Source organism: Malaclemys terrapin, chromosome 7 (genome assembly GCF_027887155.1).
Source record: "Malaclemys terrapin pileata isolate rMalTer1 chromosome 7, rMalTer1.hap1, whole genome shotgun sequence".
In the NCBI taxonomy this organism is placed as follows: Eukaryota; Metazoa; Chordata; order Testudines; family Emydidae; genus Malaclemys; species Malaclemys terrapin.
The window spans coordinates 84,009,144-84,035,481 of NC_071511.1; the positions used below are offsets into that span (position 1 = coordinate 84,009,144).

Sequence of the window (26,338 nt, forward strand, 5' to 3'; positions counted from 1 at the left end):
GTTTAAATAACAAATTCAGATCTTCTCTCACCCCAGCCCTTTCCGCTGTGCTCAGTTAAACCATTTTATAGTTTGTGATTAGAATTTCTGACTTGTGGGACCTAGTACTGACACCGCTAGAGTGGGTATAAATAAGCAAGGAAAGAATATAGTGTCAAGCATGAAATCAATGGGAACTTTGCTATTGACTTCAGTGAAGCCAGGATTTCATCCCATTTGTATAAACTAGTGCAGGGGTGGGCAAACTTTTTGGCCCGAGGGCCACATCTGGGTATGGAAATTGTATGGCGGGCTTACCTCCATACCTGCTTACCTCAAGCAGCTCCCAGAAATAGCAGCATGTTCCCCCTCTGGCTCCTATGTGGAGGTGCGGCCAGGTGTCCGCAGGTGCCACCCCTGTCCGCAGGTGCCACCCCTGCAGCTCCCATTCGCTGTGGTTCCCGGCCAATGGGAGCTGTGGGGGCAGAGTGTGGAGCCCTCTGGCTGACCCTACACATAGGAGCTGGAGGGGGAAACATGCAGCTGCTTCCGGGAGCCGTGCAGAGTGGGGCAAGACCCTGACCCCACTCCCCAGCTGGAGCGCCAGAGTGGGGCAAGCCCCGGACCCCGCTTCCTGGCAGGAACTCAAGGGCCAGATTAAAATGCCTGGGGGGCTGGATGTGGCCCCCGGGCCGTAGTTTGCCCACCCTTGAACTAGGGGAACTACATATACATCAACGGTGATATGTCTATTGTATGCAGCACTGGTTTGGCTTTAAGTAAAACATTGTGGACACTATTAATTACAATTTAAACAAAGATATCCAAGATTTAGGACAGACTTAAAGGCCATTAAATGGACACAAGATTTTGTATTTTAGTTTGGGTGAAGAAGGATTCTGGAGGAGCTGTTTGTTTGTTTATAGTGTGTTTTGGGAGAGAGTGATATCCAATGGGGGAAGTGAACTCAGCAAATTGAGGGTGAACTTGTTTTCATTATTGGATAATAGTAAACATCTACTTAGCTCGTAAACTCTATGGGCAAGGACTGTCGTTCTGTATTTGTACAGCATCTTGCACAATGCAGTCCTCCTAGTCCATGAATGGAGCTCTGAGCTTTTTAAAAAAATGGACAGAAACCATTGAATATTTAATCAGATTGCATTATAAAGAGCAGAATGTAGACCTCAACTAATTGCATAAGTCAGATGGTATTGATATCCAATTAATTAAACTAGTGGCCCATGCAATCTAATGAGGCCAGATTGCAATCATGATTATTATGTATAAAAGTATTGCAGCCTGATTATGGAAGTGCTCTTTTTCACTGAAGACCACTCAGAAATCTGAGCAAATGCAGAATATGGCAGCCCACTTGTTTAGTTGTGGTTCACACATGGAACATATTACACTTATGCTCCAGAGACTGCACTGGCTCATGGTTTTTCAGGTTGAATCAAGGTGTTAGTTTTCATCAATGAAGCCCTTTATGGTTTGCATCCTGTGTATTTCAAAAAGTTCTTTGTGCTTTAACCTGACAATAGAGAGAAACTGGGACGATGGAGGTGCTAATCCCTACATTTGTATATCTATAGTTGGAAGGCAGGATATTCTCAGGGGGGTTACCCTCAGTTCTAGAATTTGCTTCACCCTTGCACCAATAGAACCTAAAGTTTGTTTGACCTACAGAACATGTTACAAGGCCTATCTGTTAGGCTTTTCCTCAGTTGGGGGGCGTGTGTGTGGAAAGGATACCAAGGCTGTTGCTTTTTGTTGTTGTTTATTTATTTATTTATTTATTAGGTAGGTTGTGGAGTTCTTTAGGTCATTTTTGAGATGGTTAATTAGGATAATTTTTGGCTTTGTTCTTGTAGACAGCAGCAAATTTGCAAAATGAATATATCAATATCCAAGTATGTGATAAGTGAGATACACTTTAATGTAGTCCTTGCTCTGTGTCAAAATCTACGTGTTTACTTGTTTAATCTTTTAATATGAGTTATTTGCATTTAACCTAATGTCTGCATTTTATATGCATCCATACAAGAACTGTTATTAATAGAAAAATGAGCTCAACATGCCAATTCCTAGTTTTTAAAAAAAAACACATGATTTTAAAGGACTTAATAAATCTATTTGGTTTTTCACTTTGGTAAATTATCCTCGGTCCTGCTTCCCTTAGCTGTCCTATTATCTGTTTTAACACACATTGGGGGAGGTGGGGAATAATTTTCTTAAGTCTACATTTACCAAGATAATCAGTTTGGCACCTTTCTCACACGGACTTTGTGTGTAAGCAAAGTTGGCTAGAGATCTGTTAACAGATTTCCTGACCAGTATAAATAGGACCTTATTCAATTAAACATGTGATTTCATTAGCATTGATAGAAAAAAGTACTTTATATTCTAAGAAATTACGTTCTTAGTTTTGTTATTGAGGGAAATATTCATTGAGTGGGCTACTCTCTGCAGGTAGACTGAATGGTTTCTGTAAGCTAAACTTTTTTGCTCTTGCTAATGTCCCTGGCTTTCTATCATTAGCATAAGTATTTAAAGTGAAGTTCTACTTGAAAGTGACTGTAAAAATTGCATTGTGAGATGGGTGTTTGAAATTTTTCTGATCTCGAGATTAAATGTGTTCGTATGAGTAAAATTGTTATATAATCAGCCCTGCAAATTCAGTGGCTTCTTTTAAATATCAGATGTGTTGATGGTAGCCAACAGTACACAAAGGATTGATGTGGCTAGTATCACATCAGACTGCCTTTGATTCCTATAAACCCAATGGATCAGGTACCCGGTTTGGAGCCAGGGCAATTTTGGCAGTTGATTATTGAACCAGAATAAAATCAAATTCACTGTCCCAGAGCTGTGTTAGTACTGTAGTGCCAACAGTAGTAAAACCTTACTTCAGGGAGTAAAGTAAGGCTTGGCTTGTACTTAAAAAATATGTTGGCATAGCTATGTCTGACATACAATGCAGACAAAAGCCCCGGTATACACTCAGCTATGTTGAGAGAAGAAGGGTATTTATGGGGAGTTCCAAGACTGAGGGGCAGCATGGGAGAAAGCATGTAGCTGTTTGTGAAGATTATGCATGTAAATTTGGTTTGCTATTGAGGTTGTGGAAGACATAGATTTTTAAAGGGAAAGGTCGAACTCATCCACATGGACTGTCCTCATTTAAATTGCACAGGGGAGCAGTATGAAAGAAAGCACAGAGTTGTTTGTGAAAAGACGTCAAGGATGGGACCCATTGTCAGAGCAGAGGGGAAGGGTGATACAAAGTGACACAGTTGATTAGATAGGAAGGGGCAGAGTTGTCTAGAACAGTGGTTCTCAAAAGGCGTCTGAGGGGGCCACAAGCAGGTTTCAGGGGGGCCACCAAGCAGGGCCAGCATTAGACTTACTGGGGCCCAGGGCAGAAAGCTGAAGCCCTGCCACATGGGGTTGAAGCCCGGGCCCTGATCCCCGCCACCCGAGGCTGAAGCCAAAGCCCGAGCGATGTAGCTTTGTGGGGGTCCTGTGGCATGAGGCCCCAGGCAATTGCCCTGTTGCTACCTCCTAATACTGGCCTTCAATTTTATATGCAGAAAACCCATTATTGTGATACTGGAGGGCCGTGGAATGTTTATAGCATGTTGGGGAGAGCCTCAGAAAGAAAAAGTTTGAGAACCCCTGGTCTAGAACCTTGAAGAAGGAAACATGCTTGAGTTTGATGCATAGTGGAAGGGGAGTCAGGGGAGTATTCAAAAAGGGAATTATGTGATCTAAACAAAGGACAAGGAAGATAGCTTTTTGATGATGCAAGACTATTAGTATTAATTTGTATTGCAGTATCACCTAATGGCCCCAGTTCAATCTGGGCTCTGTTGTGGAGAAACTGCACTTTTAACTTGGACATTTCTTTGTAAACATGCTGGACTGGAAATGCACAAGCTTAATGGTAAGAGCATATAAAAGTGCTACAGAGGAAAAAGAGGTTTCAGAGTAACAGCCGTGTTAGTCTGTATCCGCAAAAAGAAGAACAGGAGTACTTGTGGCACCTTAGAGACTAACAAATTTATTAGAGCATAAGCTTTCGTGGACTACAGCCCACTTCTTCGGATGCATATAGAATGGAACATATATTGAGGAGATATATATACACACATACAGAGAGCATAAACAGGTGGGAGTTGTCTTACCAACTCTGAGAGGCCAATTAATAGAAAAAAAACTTTTGAAGTGATAATCAAGCTAGCCCAGTACAGACAGTTTGATAATAAGTGTGAGAATACTTACAAGTCCTCCCCTTGTAAGTATTCTCACACTTATTATCAAACTGTCTGTACTGGGCTAGCTTGATTATCACTTCAAAAGTTTTTTTTCTCTTAATTAATTGGCCTCTCAGAGTTGGTAAGACAACTCCCACCTGTTTATGCTCTCTGTATGTGTGTATATATATATCTCCTCAATATATGTTCCATTCTATATGCATCCGAAGAAGTGGGCTGTAGTCCACGAAAGCTTATGCTCTAATAAATTTGTTAGTCTCTAAGGTGCCACAAGTACTCCTGTTCTTCTTTTTACAGAGGAAAAAGCCATTTGGCCTAATAAACGTATTCTCTTTCGTTAAATCTATTATTAGATGTTAATCTACCTCCCGACTTCCGTTCAATTCTCTCTTGCTCCATAAAAATGTCTAGTTTCCTGTAATTTATATCTAGGGCCCTACCAAATTCACGGCCATGAAAAACGCATCATGGACCTTGAAATCTGGTCTCCCCCCATGAAATCTGTTCTTTTATGTGCTTTTATCCTATACTGTACAGATTTCACAGGGGAGACCAGCGTTTCTCAAATTGGGGGGGTCTTGACCCAAAAAGGAGTGGCAGGGGAGTTGCAAGGTTATGTTAGGAGGGTTGCAGTATTGCCACCCTTACTTCTGCGCTGCCTTCAGAGCTGGGCAGCCGGAGAGTGGTGGCTGCTGACTGAGGGCCCAGCTCTGCAGGCAGCACCACAGAAGTAAGGGTGGCAATATCATACCATGCCATGCTTACTTCTGTGCTACTGCTGGTGTGGCTCTGCCTTCACAGCTGGGATCCTGGCCAGCAGACACTTCTCTCTATCTGCCTAGCTCTGAAGGCAGTGCCGCCACCAGCAACAACGCAGAAGCAAGGGTAGCAGTACCCCAATCTCTCCTACAATAACCTTGCGACACCCCCCGCCTCACAGCTCCTTTTTGGGTCAGGACCCCTACAATTACAACACCATGAAATTTCAGATTTAAATAGCTGAAATCATGAAATTTTTGATTTTTAAAATCCTATTACTGTGAAATAGCCCAAAATGAACATGAATTTGGTAGGGCCCTATTTATATCATTTTGTTTCTTTGTCCTTAATTTACAATTTATTCCGTATGTTCAGTATGTGGGGATTGGGGACTTCAATGGCAGAGTCCAGGGAAGGGTCATGTGGCCTGCAGCATGCAGGGGGTCAGACCAGATGATCATAATGGTCCCTTATGACCTTAAAGTCTATGAGTCTATGAGTAAAGTGGTTTCACTTAAAATCTATTTTTCTGTAGTACATCTTTCCAGCACAGTGATGTAATAAAAGAAATATTGAATGTTGTTACATAGTTCTTATACGTTGACTTGCACAACCATAAAATATCTGATTTTATAATACATTTAATGTTTAAAAATATATTTTATACTTTGGTTGAGGCAACCTAAATTTTTTAACTCCAACTCTGTATAGAATTTATAGAATGGTAGAGCCAGTTGCAAATTTTTGTGACAAAATGTTTTTTCATCAAAACTGAAACGGTACATAGGAAAGGATCAGTGTTGACTATTTTTTCTCATTTCAAAATAAAGTTGGAAAAATAATTGAAATGTCGCCACTGGCATTTTTTGATGACAGAGGGCGTTGGTTGCAATTTTGTAACTCTGTCATGCTTCCATTGAGAGAGATGAGGAAAATAGTCCCCAAGGGAAGAGTTGAATCCTGGCTCTTTGAGCTCTGGTCAAGTGAAAAATAAGTTCATTTTAGTCACTGCGTGGGAACTGTGAATTGTAGAGGTAGGGAAAGCATCTTGGTGAAGGACACAGAAGTAAAAGTAGACATTCAGTCCCTCTTGAAGAAACAACTACACCTCTACTCCAATATAATGCTGTCCTCGGGAGCCAAAAAATCTTACTGCATTATAGGTGAAACCGCGTTATATCGAACTTGCTTTGGTCTGCCAGAGTGTGCAGCCCTACCCCCCCCTCCGGAGCACTGTTTTACTGCATTATATCCAATTTCCTGTTATATCGGGTCACGTTATATCGGGGTAGAAGTGTATATTGAGAGTATTTTTAATAAATGAAGGGGAGAACATTCAGTGGTTCTTGCCAGCTCTTATTTGAAATTGCATACATCTCTTCAATGAGTGGGCCATCCAGAAATAGGTTGCCAATGCTGTTGTTCTGCTAGAGTGATTATTTTGGTAGCCCGTTGTCCATCTTCTCTGGCTATTAATTAGAGGTTGCTTCCATACCATCCTAGCCTGTTGTCTCTTCTCTGATCATCCTATCCAAATATAGTTTGTTGAAAGTGTCTTCTAGATGCTAAAAGTCAGCCCCCCCTTGATTGCTAATCTCAGATGGAAGAGGATGATGGAAAGCCTTTGTCAACTCCTCTTGCTTGTTCCTTGCCATCTGCAATGGCAGATCCAGGGAATTACAAGCAGTCCTTCCAATGATAGCAGCAACTTCCTGTCAGGAAGGAAGTAAAGTTGGAAAGCTGCAGACAAAACCGAAGTTTTAAAAAGTGGCTTTTTTAAAGACCAAGATTAGTTTGTCTGTCTTGTATCCTTTTTTTAGGATAAATGTAATTATTTAATATGTCTACACAAGGTCACTTTACAGGCATAGGAACACTGGTATACTATACCAGCAAAGCACTCCTAGTGTGGACACAGCTTATACTGGCAATGCTGTGCATTGTACTGATATAGTAAAGCCCTGGCCCTCCTCGCCTTGAGTGAGCCGTGTGGGTCAAAGTACAGTTTTGCCTGTGTAGCTGTGTCTACACTAGGGACTTCTGCTGTCACAGCTGTGTTGGTTTTCATACCCTGACTGACATAGCTATTCTGACAAAAGTCTCTAGTGTAGATCTGGCCTAAACAGAAGTGCTAATATTTGAGAATTGGCATTGTTATATTGGCTGTACATTGTATAGTTTATTTGGCAACTCCTGCATGATAGTATTGACAAACAATTCTACAAATATTAGCAACCCAGTAACATGGGTGTTTGACTACCTAACATTTCTGTACCAGTTGCTTATTTGTATTATTAATGTTGAAATTAAACTTTAATTTGTGTAACTGTACAAATTTCTACTCAAAGTAAACTTTAATCTTTTAAAACTCATTTACATTTTACACATTTAAATATTTGTTGAGAACAAATTATATATTTTTTCAAAGCATCATAAATAAACTGAGAAACTGAAGAGAGCTTCTAAATAATGGAAACTATGTGTACAGTAATTAATATCAATATTAGCATCATAATATTACAACATATCATTAAGGAAAGCTTAGGTGAAATTATTGCTTTTTGAGCAGCACACTAATATTTTGAGACTTTTTGGAAAGCTCATGATTCTCAGGACCTTCCATTTGCTGAGTTGCTCTGTAATGTTACACATGGGAACACACAAACTTAATGAGGATAGCAACTCAGCAGGAGATTGTTTATGTGCTTCTTGGATTCCTTTCTTTTGGATTTCCTTACTGTGCACTTCTTTCATGTCTGTTCTAGACTTTGATCTGCTCTGGTAAACAAGGTTACAGGTTTAAAAATCAAGGTTGATTAGTTTTGTAACCAAATCAGTTACTGTGTTTTTTTCTCTCTGTGTGCTGACTTGAAAAGTTTTGGTGGCCTAAGAAACATGTTGTACATGTTGTATTTTATACAACTATATATAGGTAATCAGAATATAAAGAATATTTTCTAAATAATCTCAAATTTTTAAACTGTTACGCCCAAATTTATTAGCTCTTGTGCTATTTCCAGTAGTACCCTGCGTCTGAAACTGTCAACTTATGTGTTCTATTATTATTTGATCTCTGTGATTATTATAGTTATTTCTGTAAATCCTATACTGCTAAATCTCAGGAAGAATGTCTTGTGTTCTTTGAAAGATGACTTATCCTGAAGCAAGATGGCTTTGAAAACGTATCTGTTGTTTGTTACTTACTCATCTGATGCTCCTAATACAATGACTATGAGAGCCTGTTTTTGATTTCAAAGACCCAGTAGCTCGGAGCACTCGCAATTCCATTTGAAGTCAGTGGCAGCTCCAATGTTCAGCACATTTGAAAATCCGTCTCTTCATTTAAAAAACCAAACCAAACCAATAGAAATGTACCATATGCAATAGATGGCCCATAGCAAAGATTGTCCAACAAATAACTAATTATCCCTGTTCATAAACACTTGTGCTTGATATGTACTATAGTGATTCAATTTAATTTGTCTTGAAATTAAAACAAACCGTTCTACAAAAATGATTGGGTATGGAAAAATTAAAGTGCATGGTCAGTCTCTTTCTTTTGCTGGAAACATCTAGCCCCTAGAAAATGTTTCCTTCGTTTAAAGATTCTTCTTGATTTTTAAAAAGAAAATGAAATATTGCTTGAATTTTGTTCTTGGTCTTTTGAGTTCTTTTACGTTGCCATTCAGAAGTTCCTGATTCAGACTTTAGCAGTATTAACCCCCAATTCAGAATAAAAGCTACAGTTTGTACTCAAACTTTATTTTGTGCAGGACTGTTTCATTTCCTGGCATGCAAATAAGACTATAGTGTGTGAGCTGCAGAATACTGATTTTTAAAAAGTACATATTTCCATTATCTTGTGTAAATAAGGAAGCGATGATTGCATTAACTAATGTTACTTTAAACTTTAACTATCAACAGATTCCTAAATCACAACATCTCATTTCAACATTTATTTAGCTAGTCTTAACATGTCTCTCTCTCTCGTTATAGGTTTCAGAGTAACAGCCGTGTTAGTCTGTATCCGCAAAAAGAACAACAGGAGTACTTGTGGCATCCGAAGAAGTGGGCTGTAGTCCACGAAAGTTTATGCTCTAATAAATTTGTTAGTCTCTCGTTATACTGCAGGATGCTGACTTTCATGACCAATATGTACAGATGCATTTCAGTTGTGAAAATTGTGAATGTTTGTTGAAGGCCCATGGGAAATCCAATAGCTTTTCCAGATGGCTGTTGTTTTGCATGGCTTCATTAACAACATGGTGTAAATGTAGCCATACCCTTTCTTTTTTAAATTGGTGTAATCCATGGGAACTTCACAGCTAACATAGGTCAGAGGTGGGGTGGTCATGGTTGGAGTTGTGCAAAGCAGGGTAGTCATAGCTAGAAATACGATTGCCTGCATTGCCTTGATACGTAAAGATATCTAACAAGATCAACAGGCAATCTTAGACACTTCAGAAGCTAACATTAGGGTTGGTGTACTATATTTCTAACAGATTTGGTTTATGAAGACACAAGCAAAACCAGTGTTCCTAAAGCTGTGTCATCTACACAAAACCTGTGTCATCTACACAGACAGGCACGATTTTTTGTTAACCCTGTTTTTTTTAAACTGTATTTTATTTTATTTTATTGTAGTGGATGTGACACACTGACAGTATCCTGAAGAAAACATATGGAATTAACTTTACTGAATTAAATTAAGCCTTCTTGAATTAGGATTAATACCTTTGGGGTACATTGTGTTAAAAATGCAATTGTGTATGTGTTGTTGTGGAACTGTATGTATTTTTAAGGGAAGGGTAAAGAGGAGACTAGCAGAGGGTGATTAGGTAAATTCACTCAGGTTGTAACATCTCCAGAGAAATCACCTTTCTGGAAAGAGAGAAGAGGGAGTTTAAAAAAAAAAAAAAAAATAGAACAACTCTTGAGCATGTTCAGTGGACCCCTGAAATTTTTACCAGAACCAAATGAAGCCCTGTTCCCTTTGACATCACAACACGCATGTTCTCCAATTGGTTTGATCAGGTAGGTTCAGGCCGGAACGGGGACCACTTTTGGGACAGCTTACAGTTTTGGAGACTGATACAGGTATACAACAAAATCCTTCTTGAAATGACATTTATATCAGAACAGAAGAAGATTGGAGGCACAAAACTGCTCTGTAATTTGTTTTCTTTTTGAAGAGATCCTCTTCAAATTTTTATCTTTCATTTATAAAAGAAAAATACACTCTTTTTCTGTTGGGAATGTTAACAGATGTGCTGCTGCCTGATTAACTGAGTGCAACAGAAAATTATCTCCAATTATTAACCAACAGGAGCAGCAAAGTTGTGAAACTGTGCCACTCTCATACCTTAATCCATGAAATTCAACATCTGAGATGTGAATTTTTTTTTACAAAGGGAAACTAAATGCAAAAATACCCCTTGCAGTGTGCAATGTGATGTTTAAATTAAACTTTTGCTCACATGTAATCCATTTAATGGAAAGTGTCCTTAGTGTGCAAAATTAAATTACAATCAGCGTGCCCTGATTAAAGTAATTAACAGCTATTACTTGGCCCTTGAACATAATAGAAGAAAAATTTATACTTAAGATAAATGGTTTTTATAGAACATGTTCTCTCAAGCCCATCTGATGATCAGTTTTGAGTTAAATCGGGTTATTTTTAATAGGTATTGGGCTGCAGAATGTGAATTACCAAGAGATTCAAACCCATTTCAGAATGAAGTTGAATCCCCAACAAAGAGTGAGGAATTAATTTTAAAATGAAACTGGCTTTAGTCTTTATCTGCTTTTTTAAATCCTGTGTTAATCCTATACTGATGTTAATGGATGATACTGATTTATTTGCTCCTTTTGACAGGCTTCCCTTTAAAACAGGAGAAAGCCATTCTAATCTATTGAAATAAAGTGACTGAGTATAATACCTTGGATGTAAAAAGGTAGAATTAATTGTGTAAATGTACATCTTTTTATCAGTTTTCATCACTAATATTGTAAGTGGAGATGCAGAAGCTTCACTTTCCTACTTCAGTATAGACTAGAATAGACAAATGGTACATACAGACCAGTCAAACTGATTGTGCTGTCATCAGGCTGTGGGATTTGATATATTTAATTTGTTTGAATAATCTGTCACTGAACTGGAGTTTTACCATCATTGATGTAACAGCTGCTCAGACTCTACAGTACATAAAAGTACTTACAATTAAAGAGAAGATAATTCTCAGACCAGAAGTCTAACCTGAGTTCATAATGTAGGCCTCTTGGCTCAGTTCACATTTTTACTCTGACACTCCCTTACTGCATTGTATGTGATGGTTCCTTTGGAAATATTTAACCTTGCAAAACCACTAAATAAAGCTCAAGGTAAAATTAGCAAATATGTTAGACTGCTGGTGAGTGAGTGGCCTTATTAAAATAATTTTGCCATCTATTTTGGTCTGAGGGAGCTGTGTTGGTTCTGTGGGTTATATAATCCACCAGCTAAAAATTATCTATGGACACTAAACAACCTTGGTAGCCAATTTACTGGGAAAGATAAATCTTCTTATATTGAAAGTGACAGCATTGTCCCTTCTCTTTTCCTCCGTTTGGATCCCTTGTACACTCTTCTTGATGCTTTCTATTAAAAACATTAGACCCTCACTGTCACATGATTTTATTTTTATTTATATATAATATATAATTTTCTGTAAATGTGAAAAAACAGCTGTCACCCAAATTAGGTTTTTACCATTGTGATTGTTGAAAAGGTTTGGGGTTTAGCTCCTTTGCTGAGGTATGCAGACCTTGTGGAATTAGAAGCAGAATTCTTTATGGTATTTTGCATACTAATTATCTTGTCAGCTATTGTAGGTGGAACGCAGAACCTTGAGCCTCTGTCTTAGTAGGTAAACATGCAAACAAAAAAAGCTTCATTTCCTTTTATAATGTCCTTATCTGTATTTGGAAGTCTATCAAGTGTTCTGTTAAAGATTTAGGCACTTGAAACCAGCTTTGTGATAATTTTTAAAGTATTTAATTGTTGCCCATTGCCATATGTGGTCCTTAGAACGTATTTAACACACTCATGCTCTGAAAGACAGAAATGTGTTTCAGCATGACATAATGAAGCAAGATATCAATACAGCATCTAAAGGGCATGATCAAGGAAATCAACTGGAGTCTTTCCAATGGGCTTGGATCAGGCTCCAGAAGAGGAACGCAAATAGTTCTTCTCCTCTTTTTGCACTTTGACAGTCATGCCATACAAATCCATTTATATTCCTCACATCACTTGTGAGAATGGATTTGTATGGCATGGCTGTCAAAGTGCAAAAAGAGGAGAAGAACTATTTGCGTTCCTCTTCTGGAGCCTGATCCAAGCCCATTGGAAAGACTCCAGTTGATTTCCTTGATCATGCCCTTTAGATGCTGTATTGATATCTTGCTTCATTTTCACCATATGTGTCTATGCATTCCAGATGTTTGTAATTAAACTAAGCAGGCTGAGGTTGCTATTATGCGCTAACATTAGAGTAAGAATTCCATGGTAACTGGCTACATGCGTTAGAAGGTAACTTTAAGGACTAGATTTTCAAAAGTTCTCAGCACCTGCAGTTGGGACCAGACTTTCAGGAACTGCTGATGCTGAGAACTTCTGAAAAATCTGGCCCAAAAAGTATAGTACTAGGTCCCTGGTTTTAAAATCTTTACAATCTGCAGGCCGCTTGCGGCCCAATCAGCACACAGCAGTGGCCCATGTGAATCCTCAGGGCCATACAGTTAGAGTGTGTGTGTGTGTATATATATAATATGGATGCGGACCACATAACACACAGAGAGGTGCATATGCGGCCCACAAGGGTAAATAGATTGAGAACCACCTGTCTATAGAAAGGCACAAAACTTGCATGTTAATGGTGTTGTGCCTGTTTATGCTAGGGCTAAACTTAGTCCTTTATATAAAGATGCAGCAAACAGAGAACATCGACAGTAGTAGGGTTATCATGCAAATGTTTATGGGATTCATGGAATGTTTAGCATGGTCAGTTTGTTTAACTTTGCATGGTTACTTTTGACTAAGAATAATTGAAATGTTGATCTTGCATTTTACTTGGCTTACAATGTCCATTCTGTGTCATATAATAGATATCAATATATTCAGAAATGTGGATAACTTAGTTGTGTTTTTTGGTTCTCTTTAGAATGAATTACTCGTTATCCTAATACACCAGGTTTTTGAAATCTAAGTGCTAAATTGAGCTCTGGTGTAAGTAGATACAACTTCATTAACTTCACTGGAATTATGCTGGCTTACACCAGAACTAAAAGTGGACATAAGTATTTATTTTTAATGCCTAAACAGGCAGAAAAGCTCCCATTTGTTATGTACTATTAAAACCCAGTAAACCTCCCAAGTTACAGAGATGGAACAAAAAATCCTTTTACATTGGTCAAGAGTATCTGGAGGCTTTTCTGTTCACTGAGTACTGTTATCTAAGGCTTGTATTACAGATGACTTTCCCACATTGTGAGTCAGTATGTACTCCAAAAAGGTACTCTCAGGTTTCATGTATCCAGGTAATTAGCTGAGTTTGAGTAAACTGGTAAAACCACTTGAAGGTCAATACATGACTTTCTGGCAAACTGCCTAGTTTGGAATCAGTAAACATGCTTATGTCAAAGTTAATCTGTGCAACATGTTTCAGAGTGGTAGCCGTGTTAGTCTGTATCAGCAAAAACAACAAGGAGTCCTTGTGGCACCTTAGAGACTAACAAATTTATTTGCGCATAAGCTTTCATGGGCTAAAACCCACTTCATCAGATGCATGGAGTGAAAAAGCAGTGTGTGTGTATATGTGTATATATATATATATAAAACAGCACATGAAAAGATAGGAGTTGCCTGTGACGTTGTGCAGTCTATATGGTTTTATAAAAACTTGATAATAAGTCAATATAATGTAACTGAGCTGGTTTTAGAGAAAATACGGTAATAAGTTAATGTAACGTAACTGGGATATGCTTCATGCAAAAGGTCTCTTGTAAGGTATCATTACAAAGCTTATAATCTACTGAGTATGATCATCTGATTTGTATAAATGTACCACTCTTGTATCTAAAACTAGAAATATAAAATGTAACTCTGAGGGCCTATTGTATTAATGATGGTTTGGAATCTTGATGACTCCCATTGTCTGCAGATGGCTGTATTTACCTGTGAGTCTTCCTGTATATGTGTGTGCTGGCAAGTGAGTAATGAAGTCTTGCAGTGACATGTGATCATGTCACCTGAACTGGAATCCATCTTTAACCTGGTGCTTTTCCAGTGAGGGGGGGTGGAAACCCAGAGAGACAAAGAGTTCCCGCCTTATGCAAAAGATATATATAAAGGGGGGAAGAGAAGAGAGAGGGGGAGGAGCCATCATGAAGAATCCCCTAGCTACCACCTGAGCTGCAACAAGAGCTGTACCAGGGGAAAGGATTGTGCCCAGGCCTGGAAGATGTCCAGTCTGAGGAAAAACTTACTGAAGCTTCTCTGAGGGTGAGATTATCTGTATTTAGTTTGATTAGGCATAGATTTGCGCATTTTATTTTATTTTGCTTGGTGACTTACTTTGTTCTGTCTGTTACTACTTTGAACCACTTAAATCCTACTGTCTGTATTTAATAAAATCACTCTTTATTTAGTAATTTACTCAGAGTATGTATTAATACCTGGGGGAGCAAACAACTGTGCATATCTCTCTATCAGTGTTATAGAGGGCGAACAATTTATGAGTTTGCCCTGCATAAGCTTTATGCAGGGTAAAACGGATTTATCTGGGTTTAGACCCCATTGGGAGTTGGGCATCTGAGTGCTAAAGACAAGCACGCTACTGCGAGCTGTTTTCAGGTAAACTTGCAGCTTTGGGACAAGTGATTCAGACCCTGGGTCTGTGTCTGGAGCCAGACGGGAGTGTCTGGCTCAGCAAGACAGGGTGCTGGAGTCCTGAGCTGGCAGGGAAAACAGAAGCAGGGGTAGTCTTTGCACATTGGGTGGCAGCTCCCAAGGGGGTTTCTGTGATCCAACCCGTCACATTGCCTTTCCAAGTCGGGGGTCAGTTTTAATGAGAAGTAGATCAGTATTTTTATATTGTTATCCATGATCTCCTCCATGCTTGCTTTAAAAGTATTTTGTTTTTCTTAGTATTTTAAATAATGTTTTTATTTCAGTGATCGAGAAGCACTATGATCTACACTGAATTAAAATGTGTGTGTTTTCTGATAGTATCTGTGAATTGCATTATAAATGTGCTAAAAATTCTGCAGCTGTTTCAAGCAGTTTGAATATGTAAATTTACATCAGTTAGAATGGGGTGTTCTCTCATGGGCATATGTGGATTGAGGCAGTAATGCACATGAAAATAGTTATCAGAAGGCAATCACCACATTACATGTGTTTTGCTATGTTGCCTGCCTCTTGCATGGCAACCTGATTCTTCATGGAAAAAAACTGTAAACGGACAAAAGCAAAACAGAAAACTCCAACATAGAAATAAGTTGCAAAAAGAATCTTGTCACCAGAGGGCTTATCTACACTAAAGAACTGAAATGGCCAGCTATTCTAAAAGGCTGTTATTGAAGGTTTATTTTCCTTTCTTACACAAAGGAAGCTTACAATGATTTATGCACCTGCAAGTAGTAACTTAGCAACATTACTGAGGAAATAATGCTCAGCTTTTTCTAAACATTTTTGGTTGAACATACTCATAAGTTGTAAAACAAAGGTCCAGAGCAATTTAATAAAAGTTTTTCAAAGTGCTGCTCCTTATTCCATTTACGTAAGAGACATATTCAATGCTGAGTGTTTTTCTGGCTACAGTATGATAAGGGTCAGATTACATAGTCATCCAACTATCTATCCGGTTTAGTTAAATTAAACCTGAATTATTGCTTAACCTGATCTACACAAACTTAGCATGTAAAGTCACACTTCTTCCTCTGTAAAAGAAAATTAACCTCTTTGGCTCTGGAATCAGCTCTCTACCTCATAAAGTACCCAATGGGGATTTGCTGTTACATTATGCATGCCTTGGCAGTTGATGGTACTATGGGGTGTATGTGTAATATACAGAAATACCAACAGATGATAGAAGAGAATAATTTATCTAATCAAAAACATACAGTTTTACTCAGGGAAATAATGTGCTGTTAATCTTACCATGTGTGCAAAACCCCGCTGTATAGTCTTGTGGCTACTTATCACAGTGATGTAAGTATAGGATAGTCTGTGTTTGTTTAGGGATTGATTGTGGTGGTAGTTGTTGTTTATAGGCTTTTATATCCCACTTATCACTATAGTATCAGAACTTCTGACAAATGTTAATGTGTTTGGCCTTATCCCTGTCAGGGAAGGGGGAAGGATTATCATCCCCAATTTACGATAGGGAAACTGAGGCTAACTAGTTTGACTTGACCAATATAGAACCATGAAAAGGACCCAAATCTCCTGGTTCACAGCCCAAGGTCTTGCCTACAAGATCATCATTCCTTGGGCTGCAATCCTGTAAATACTGATGCACATGCATGAAGCTTATATGAGTAGTGCCATTTAATTCAACCCTAAAGCAGTTTGTTTAATTGGGACTACTCATGTGTGAAGCATGTAAAGGGCTGAGTAACTTGATGATGCTGTATATATGTTTTGTGCTGATGATAAACAATATATAAAGAGAAATAAAAACAGAAAGGTTAAGTACCTTTTTCTGAACAGGAACTGTGATCCACTTGATAGGGATGGGCCTGAGAGTCTGGATACCTGGGTCTTGACCCAGACTTCCTGTGTGACCTTCAACATGTCACTTTGCTTCCCTGAGCCTCCGTTTTCTGTTTATAAAATGGGGATAATATTTACCTACACTATAGGGTGTGTTTTGAGGAATAGCGTAAACTATACAATGCTGTATAAGTACAACATTATTGTTGCAACCGGACAGTGGCAGAGATGATAACAGGACTGAGAAGTTTTCTGGCTCCCTGCTTTATGCTCAGTCAACTAGATAACCCTGTTTTTTGGGCTTTGTCTACACATGGGAAACTTACCAATATTTTTCTACCAGTTCTAGCAGTGGTTCAGATGAACTGGTCTTAAAATTTGTGAGAGCAAAGGTTTTATCTTTTGGTATGTCTCTTTTCTCTTCCATCCCAATTTTGTGAAAACTTTGATATACAACTCACCTATTCAGAGAAGTTGCTGGGTGTTTTGTTTTTTGCATAGCTCTTCAGAGAAACATAGATTCTATATTTTAGTGTATGTAAGCTGTCATTCAAGCAAGCCAGAAGTAGTCAAACATCCTTTTCTCTATTTTTAACTCCCTTCTTAACTCAGCTTATACACAATTTTACATTGAATTAAAAACACCTATGGTAAATCTCATTTTACTTAAAAACCTTTTTTCTCTTGTTGCAAACATCAGTGCATTACCATCAGCTTGCCAGGGGTCATATTTTTATTCCTTGAAAAATATTCTTATTAATTAGTTGATAAAAGAGTAGGGAAGGGGAGAGCGGAGGATGAGAGGGTTTACTCTGAGACGACAACAGAAGTATAAAGGGGAGGTAGTGGCAGCTTAAGTTCATGTTTAAGTGGCTATCACATGAATAATAGTAAACTAAACAATATCCCAAATAAGCAACTTTCTTTATTTTTTTACATTTTAGGTGATGTATCTCCAATTCACATGAATCCTATTTCTCAATCCCAGTTTGTTCCTTTGGCAGAAATTCTTTGCTGTGCTATATCTGATATGAATGCAGCTCATGTTGTTGTTACCCAGGAAACATTAATGGATCAGTTGGTGAAACATTATCCAGGTAATATGTTGCTAATTTTTCCCTTCAGAAGCTAATAGATTGTAATTCGTATATTGCTGACAATGCATGTAAACATTCATTAACAATTTGCCTGAAGCTGGCAAAATGGAAGAATATAAATGAACAGGTAATCACACAGTAATTTATACACCCACCCGCACTATCTTTCTAAATCTGTATACAGTTTGGTAAAATGTATTTTATTTTTGTATAGAATTCTTCCTACAAAGTATCACTTTACATTGAGAAATAGAAAGAAAATAAGAATGCTATGATCTGTGGCTGTATGCTAAGGAGGGAGAGCACATGAAATTGAAAGAGGTACTGAAAGAGGCCAAAAGGTAGAGGCGTGTAAAAATGTGGGGCTCCTAACTGGAGATCCTAAAGCTTTTAGTCACCCTCTTGAATGGATGGACACGTGATATTTGACTTACGGATGGGGTGTGGGATTGGCAAAGAAGAATCCATGTTAAGGGTCTGTGGCCACAGATAAGATTGGCCTCAACTTCAGGTTGGGTGGCCAAATATTTCTTTGCCCCAAAAAGGAAATTCTAAATTCATCACTCACTCTAAGGCCTGGTCTACATGTGAGGGTGGAGGGATGTCGATCTAAGTTACGCAACTTCAGCTACACGAATAACATAGCTGAAGTCGACGTACTTAGATCTACTCATCATGGTGTCTTCACTGCAGTGAGTCGACTGCTGACGCTCCCCAGTCGACTCTGCCTGCACCTCTCGCCCTGGTGGAGTACCGGAGTCGACGGGAGAGTACTTGGGGGTCGATTTATCGTGTCTAGACTAGACGTGATAAATCGACCTCTGCTGGATCGATCGCTGCCCGCCGATCCAAAGGGTAATATAGACATACCCTAAATGAGCATTGCAGGATAAAAAGTATGTCTAACAAGAGAGCAGCAATTTCCCCTGAGCTCCCAGGGTCAGGAGCACCTAATTACAATGTTTTTTTTTTTAAAGTCCCAGGTGTTGGGCTTCTCCTAAGACCTTTTCCACTCAGTTCCCCAAGAGTTCAGTCTGAATCCAGTCTTGTCACTCAGGTTCCTTTATTTGGCATACAGCAAAGCTACGCTGAGTTGATCAGACTGAAGCATAGGAAGTGGGTATAGGGTGTACCACACATCCAAAGTTACACAGAAAACCTCTTCCTTTTATATACATTTACACATTACATTGCATTTATTATACATTGCATCACCCATTTTGGGATTGTCTTGGTCACTTTGTGGAACTAATCCCTGTACAGCATGTTCTGTCCACCTGCTGCCCATGTTCGACTTTATTCTTTACCTTATCCTTACACTCCTGACTTTTGTTGTCCATGGTTATCTTGTTCTCAGTAAATGGTTCCCTGGGTGTTCCCCCTCTTATATTAGCTAGTTGGGTGTTCCCCCTCTTATATTAGCTAGTTCAGACGTTTTGTCTTTTTATCTTACTGACCCATTTACTTATGTTAGACTAAATACTCCATTTTCAGCCTGCTGATCTAGTTACTTCCCTAATCCTGTCTTCCAAGGCGTTGCCTACACTACAGGGGAAAGTTGATCTAAGCTACGCAATTTGAGTTACATGAACGGCGTAACTCAAATCGATGTAGCTTGGACCTACTTACTGCGGGGTCCACGCTATGCGACGTCGACGCTCTCCCGTCAACTCCCCTTACTCATCTCGATCTGGTGGAGTACAGGAGTGGACGGGAGAGCGATCTGCGGTTGATTTAGCGGGTCTTCGCTATACCCGCTAAATTGACCACCGATGTATGGATCACCATGCGTCAATCCCCTGGTAAATGTAGACAAACCCCAAGAAACATCCCCCATGTTTAGTTACTCATGTCCAGCCAGGTCTACATCTGGTACTCCATGAAAGTTGCTTGGTCTGATACTTCTCATCTCTCCTGACCCTTAGTGCTCCTCTAGTCCTGCTTAGCGTACAGGCTACTCTGGTAAGCAGATATCCATCCTGCTTGTTTGCTTGTAATGCAGAAATTAGAGGTTTCTAACTATAGGCTTTTAGTGTGTCACCACAGATTGGGCTAGAGTCCTGCCAAGAACTTGAAATAATTTTAAATTGCATCACAACAGCCCCAGATATGACCTTAGCTCAGATGGAAATGACACTCTAAATACTTGTAATAAATGAAGGGATATCTCACTCTGCAGACTGCCATAGATGGTACCGTTTTACTAGAAACTGTCATTCACACTAAGTAGGACTGCAGGGGCATGGAATTTATGAAAAACCTAGGATGGCCCCCCAGTTTTCAGTGGATTGTCAGGGACTGGAACCCATGATTGAAAAACATTGATAGAAATGGTAATCAGCAAGGTAAATACCAGTGGCAGTTGAAAACTTGGGTTTATTTGTATTTGATGAATTGAAGAAGAGAATTGCTATCTCGGATTTAGTTGAGCATCCTGTCTCCAACAATAGCCAGTACTACATTCATCAGAGGAAGATGAAACAGTTCCTATAATGTACCATTGTGTAATAATGTGTCCATAGGGAACTCTTCGTAATTGCTGTCAATTATTGGGTGACTGCACAGTTTGTATCTCTTATAAATATTTTATCCTATTTAATGTAATGAGAATATCCTCAGTTACCTATACAAATGTTTAATCCTTTTAAAAACAACAGCAGCAAAATGTGCTAAATAATGTAGGTAGGATCTAGAATCCCAATACAATACTGATTTCCATGAGCATAGCTTGAGGGGTCAAATGTTGCTGTTCCTAACACTTTAAAAGTTCCACATCATCAGTGCCCCCCCATGTGTTCCTACTAAATACTGGAACAAATCCAACCAAGGCGTGGCTGGCCCCTTTCCTTCCTCTTTTTCAGAAGTTGGCTTATCTCACTACTCAGGAGTTGGGGTTGATGAAGATGAACTGTTGTCTGCCCCTTGCATCTGTTGGTGGTGAATTCAAAAGACTGGCTAGTGTATCTTTTTCACTGCCCTCTATTGGAGAGAATTCATAATTGCTGTCCTTTACTGGATCGTCTATAAATAAGCCCATTCATTTTCAGTTTAAAGCAGTTTTTACCAAAAAAAATTCCCAGGTTTTACAAAAGGTATTATTCATTTTTTTTCTGATTTTCACCCTACTTTTTTATCATTCAAATATATAAAAAATAACTTGTTTTATTAGGAAAATACAGTACATTGCATGAGATATATCTATTACGATAATACATTAGTCTGTGTACATGCAAAGCTGCCTGTTGAAGTAAGGCTACGTATTAGTCTACAAGATACACAGAGTAAACAAACAGGCATGCATGCAAGCTCTGAAGAGTATGAGCATCTGAACATACTGATGAATCTCATGCCCACCACAAGAGGATTTCTGTTAGTTCTAAGCATAAACTGCATATTTACGAAGGACCAGGTTCTGAGTTCTGTTCATAATTCTGCATCTGTGAAGTTTAGCTCACAGTTGTGACATCTGTCCTGTATGCTGCTACAGGGTTTCGTTTAGGATATTTTTTGCTGTTGGACAACTGACTGTGTGGTGTTGGTTTTTTTTTATTCTGGCTCTTAAAGCTGAACACGGTGATGTGTCTTTAAACCATCTGGTTAAGAATGGCATCACATGATAGAAACTGTAGGAGTTTTTATTGATAAGATTGATTTTGTACTACACAAATTCTTAGTATGTGAGTGGTCTTAGGGCAGGTCTACACTAACCCCCCAATTTGAACTAAGGTATGCAACTTCAGCTACGTGAATAACGTAGTTGAAGTTCGAAGTACCTTAGTTCGAACTTACCTCGGCCCAGACGCGTCAGGCAGGCTCCCCTGTCATCTTCGCGTACTCCTCTCGCCGAGCTGGAGTACCGCAGTCGACGGCGAGCACTTCGGGGTTCGACTTATCTCGTCCAGACAAGACGCAATAAGTCGAACCCAGAAGTTCGATTTGCTTGCCACCGAACTACCGGGTAAGTATAGACCTACCCCTAGACTCTTTTGTAAACTCTTCCTACTTAATCAGTATGCTTCTTGTATGTCTTAGTCACTTCCAAATTTGTTACATTTCAGTAAATTACTGTTCACGTCTAACTTTTCATGATTTTATGTATTAACTTATTTCTGATTGAAATATTTATATACTGTATCTTTATTATAGGTATAGCAACTCCCTCACAAGAAATTCTATATAGTGTGCTTGGAACTCTAATTAGAGAAAGGAAGATATATCACACTGGAGAAGGCTACTTCATAGTGACCCCTCACACCTACTTTATCACAGATAATGTCATGAAAGACAGTAAGAAGTTCCTCTTAGAGGATAATTGCCCTCTACTGCCATCCACCTCTTGCCTTCTAAGCATGGAGAGCTCTGTAGATCTAACAAAAGAAAATGTTCCTCTGGTGTCGCATTGCAGATCCTGCCATTGTTTCCCTGCTCAGGCTATATTCAGTGAACAAAGACATCAGCAATTAATTAACCATGAACCTAATGGAAGAGGTCAGAAAGGCTCTGGTGAGTTGAAGCCCTCAGTTCAGAATCAGCCTCTCTCTAAATCAGTTGAGACTCAGTCATGTGACACAACCAAGTCCTTAACTTCAATGAAAGAAAAAGAAAAATGTAAAAAGTTTGGCCTTAGCCTTTTCTGGCGTAGCACATCTAAAAAAGAAAAACTTAAAAAAAAGTATTCTTCTTTTTCTGCCCAATTTCCTCCTGAAGAATGGCCAGTCAGGGATGAAGATAATTTAGATAACATTCCACGTGACATTGAACATGAAATCATCAAGCGTATTAACCCTGTGCTGACAGTAGATAACTTAGTTAAACACACAGTACTAATGAAGAAATTTGAGGAACAGAAAAAATATATTAGTAAAGGCACCTCAACCGAAATGTTGACAGTTAAGCAAAAGCATATCTCAAAGGGGTGTGTTCTTAAAAAGCAAAGTAAAATAGCAAAGCATCACAGGAAAGTTCAATCCAACAAAGAAAAGCAAATAAGAAAAACCCAGAGAAAATCTCAAGTCAATGAGGTTATGTCAGAAAATGACAAACAGGAAAAACATGCAGAGCGTCTATCACATGTTACAAATGAAGTCATAGCTCATGAACAACTATATGAGGATGCAACAGTTGTTAAATCCCATTTTATATATAAAAAGCAAATTAAGAATCCTTTTCAAGGTCCACCATGTAGAGAGAAACTTTCTACAAAAGAGCACAAAGGTCAGAAAAACAGTCAATTTAAGTCCAGGATTCAAAAGCAAGAATGGAATTTTCAAAGGTCAAGGACTTTGGATTCCTCAAAAACCTTTGACCGTGAAGCCATACAATCAAATGCTGAAAAACGCAGTGACAAAGCCAAGCAAAACAAATCATCCCACGTTAACAATTCTTCCCTCCAATCTATCAGAGGCCATTTCAGTGAATGCTCTAATTATCCACAATGCAGTGCTTTACGAATAGATGATAAACGTCATTATTCCAGAGAGAGTAGCCTTTCTAACTATGTCTATAGAGGGGCAAACAAAAAAGTTATTGGAGATGTTCCAAAAACTTGTTTCTCTTACATTGAAGATATGTTTGAGTTTAAGGAAGAAATAAAGTATCCACTGAGTTCAAAACATACCCATCAGTGTGACAAACCTGCCATCGTATGTGAGCTACTAGATCAAACATCAAATCAGTTTCAGAATTTCAGTCTTTCTGATGATCCTGCTGACACTAACCAGTTTAAACAATCTGAAAATGGTGCAACTCAAAGACTAAGTACTGACAAAAAGAATGAACTAATGTTTAACAATACTACTACTAACTGGCCTGAGTCTGTTAACCCAGAAAAAAAAGGACTTACTGATGATCAGACTTTGTATCAAAAAGTAGATGATGATGATGCTTGCAGTTCATTATATCTTGAGGAGGATGATTACCCTAAATCATATCAACAGCAACTCAGCCACACCATTTCAGAAACAGGAGACTGGAGTAAGGGAATACAACAAATAGGAACTGAACTGTCTCTCAGAAACTGGGGTCTTAATATTCATCCAGCTGAGTGCAATACTAATGTAAATCAATTAGATTCTTGTGGGCATGAAGGAAATGAATGTTATAGTCATACTGGGTCAATGGATAGCTCACAAGAGTGCCAGAAAATGCATCTTGCAGGAGAGAATTGTTTCCGTGATCGGCTATCTCGGTTTGCTTACACACATCATGAAGAGAAAGTTGACCTTGCTGAACATGTTCAGGCTTCAGATACTGGTGTCAATATATTTGATTTCTGCAAAACAAATGAGGGTAACTCAGATGCTGAAACTTTGCCAAACACTCCCAATGAAATGAGAGAGAAATCAGCATGCTGGACACTGGGACTGCAGACCATGGAAATGAGAAAAAAAATTGGAAAAAAGCAACAGCTTTTTAATAGTACACATACTACAATTTCAGGGCCAAATGTCCAAAAAGAACCAAATAACTTAGAAGGAACAGAAAATCAGAGCATTACAGGAGACAGCGGAATTGATTCTCCAAGGTAAGAACACAAATGTCAATTATGTTCTTTTTTAATAATATGATGATGATTTAGGAAGAATTGCTGGAACAGATAATTGTATTGTTATGAAGAACTCCATTGCTAAAATGCACTACAGAAATGCCTCCAACAAGATCATGCTAAAGCGTCTGTGGTATAAAACTTTCATACACTTAACTAATATAATATGTAACAATTATGTTTCTCTGAGGCAGAAAAATATCATTAATTCTGCGTTACAGATGGGGGAACCAAGACACAGAGAGGTTAAGCACTTTGGTAGGAGACACTGTGGCTTAGTGGTTAAAGCATGGGCCTGGTAATCTGGAGGCTTGGGTTTTGACATTGACCTTGCTATGTGATGTTAGGTGTGTCGCTTAACCTCTGTGTGCCACAGTTACTCATCTGAAAACTAGGGATAATAGTTACTTACTTCAAATAGGTGTTTTGAGGTCTAATTAAATGTGCAAAATATTATTCAGGCTAGTCTAGGGTGACCAGACAGCAAATGTGAAAAATCGGGATGGGGGTGGGGGGTAATAGCAGTCTATATAAGAAAAATACCCAAAAATCAGGACTGTCCCAATAATATCGGGACATCTGGTCACCCTAGGCTAGTCGGAGTTGCAAATAGATTTTACATGTTCTGGGCTCTTGGCCCTGTGCTTGTTCCTTTATCGAGGCATCTGTAAGCTTTAAGAGACTATCCTCGTTTTTCATAATTTTTTGCAAATTCACCTAATCAGAAAAGGTCTTGTGTGAAACAATCTTGAGTTTCACATGTTTGCCTGCAAAAAAAAAAAAAAATCAAGTGTCCAAATTTTCACAAAAATTTGAAATTTTGGGAAGTTTGAAATTGGAGGAAACTAAGTAAGTGGCAAAACATTAGTTGAAATTTTTGAGAGAGAGCGGGGTGGAATTTCTGTTAGTAACATCAAGGTGTCATATGACTCTTGACATGATAGCACTTGAATGTAGAGAAGACTCCCCACCCCCACCCCGCCCCCTTCATATCCACTATCATTTTGAAAAGCTATTACACACTAAGGACCAAATCCTATAGTTCTTATTTAGGCAAAATTCCTAATGAAATCAGCATGTGTTTTGCCTGAGTAGAGACTATAGCATTTGGCCCTGTGTTCTTCTGGCATATTTGAGACTTATTTGCTGAGTATTGATAGTTTTAATTCTTAGATATATCTGGGTTATCAGAGTACCCACTATGTGGCACTAAAAATTAAATAAACTGTTTTATTTTTAGAACACAAAGTCTTAAATCTAATAATTCAGCCATTTTGGATGGGTTGAAAAGAAGACGAAGTTTCCTGCAGAACTTTGAAGGCATAAATAGCAGTGCAAGGAGTGGAAGGATGCTTACAGAAAATACATTGCTGCAGTTAACTCCAGTCATGAATGTATAAGTTTCTTCTCTTACAGAGCTTTGTGAATTCTTTCTTTTGTATAATGTAAATAGCATTAGTGTAAATTTTTTAAACAATCAGATACATAAAGATGCATCTAAATCCATGTCTATACTTTAAACTTGTTTGAACTAGGGCTGTCAAGTGATTAAGAAAATTAATCACGATTAATTGCACGATCGTGGTGTTAAAACAATAAGAGAATACCATTTATTTAAATATTTTTGGATGCTTTCTATATTTTCAAATATATTCAGTTACAACACAGAATACAAAGTGTAGAGTGCTCACTTTATATTTATTTTTGATTACAAATATTTTCACTGTAAAACACAAAATAAATAGTATTTTTCAGTTCACCTCATACAAATACTGTAGTGCAATCTCTTTCTCGTGAAAGTGTAACTTACAAATGTAGATTTTTATTTGTTTTGTTTTTGAATGCAGTTATGAAACAAAATGTAAAACTTTAGAGCATATAAATCCACTCAGTACTACTTCTTGTTCAGTCAATTGCTAAGACAAAC

General features: G+C 38.5%; 1 protein-coding gene across 2 annotated transcripts in view; it reads left to right on the forward strand.

Annotated features, from left to right (window-relative positions):
• The window catches only part of STOX1 (storkhead box 1), a 28,157-nt gene extending 1,819 nt beyond the window's left edge, over positions 1-26,338 (forward strand). Inside the window, exons 2-4 of one of the 2 annotated variants that reach the window (XM_054033374.1) lie at positions 17,715-17,867; positions 22,014-24,390; positions 25,652-26,338. In XM_054033374.1, the coding sequence (XP_053889349.1) occupies positions 17,715-17,867; positions 22,014-24,390; positions 25,652-25,811 (2,690 nt within the window). In that variant the 3' untranslated portion in view covers positions 25,812-26,338. The remainder of the gene's footprint in view (positions 1-17,714; positions 17,868-22,013; positions 24,391-25,651) is intronic. The other variant, XM_054033375.1, reaches the window with a different exon arrangement.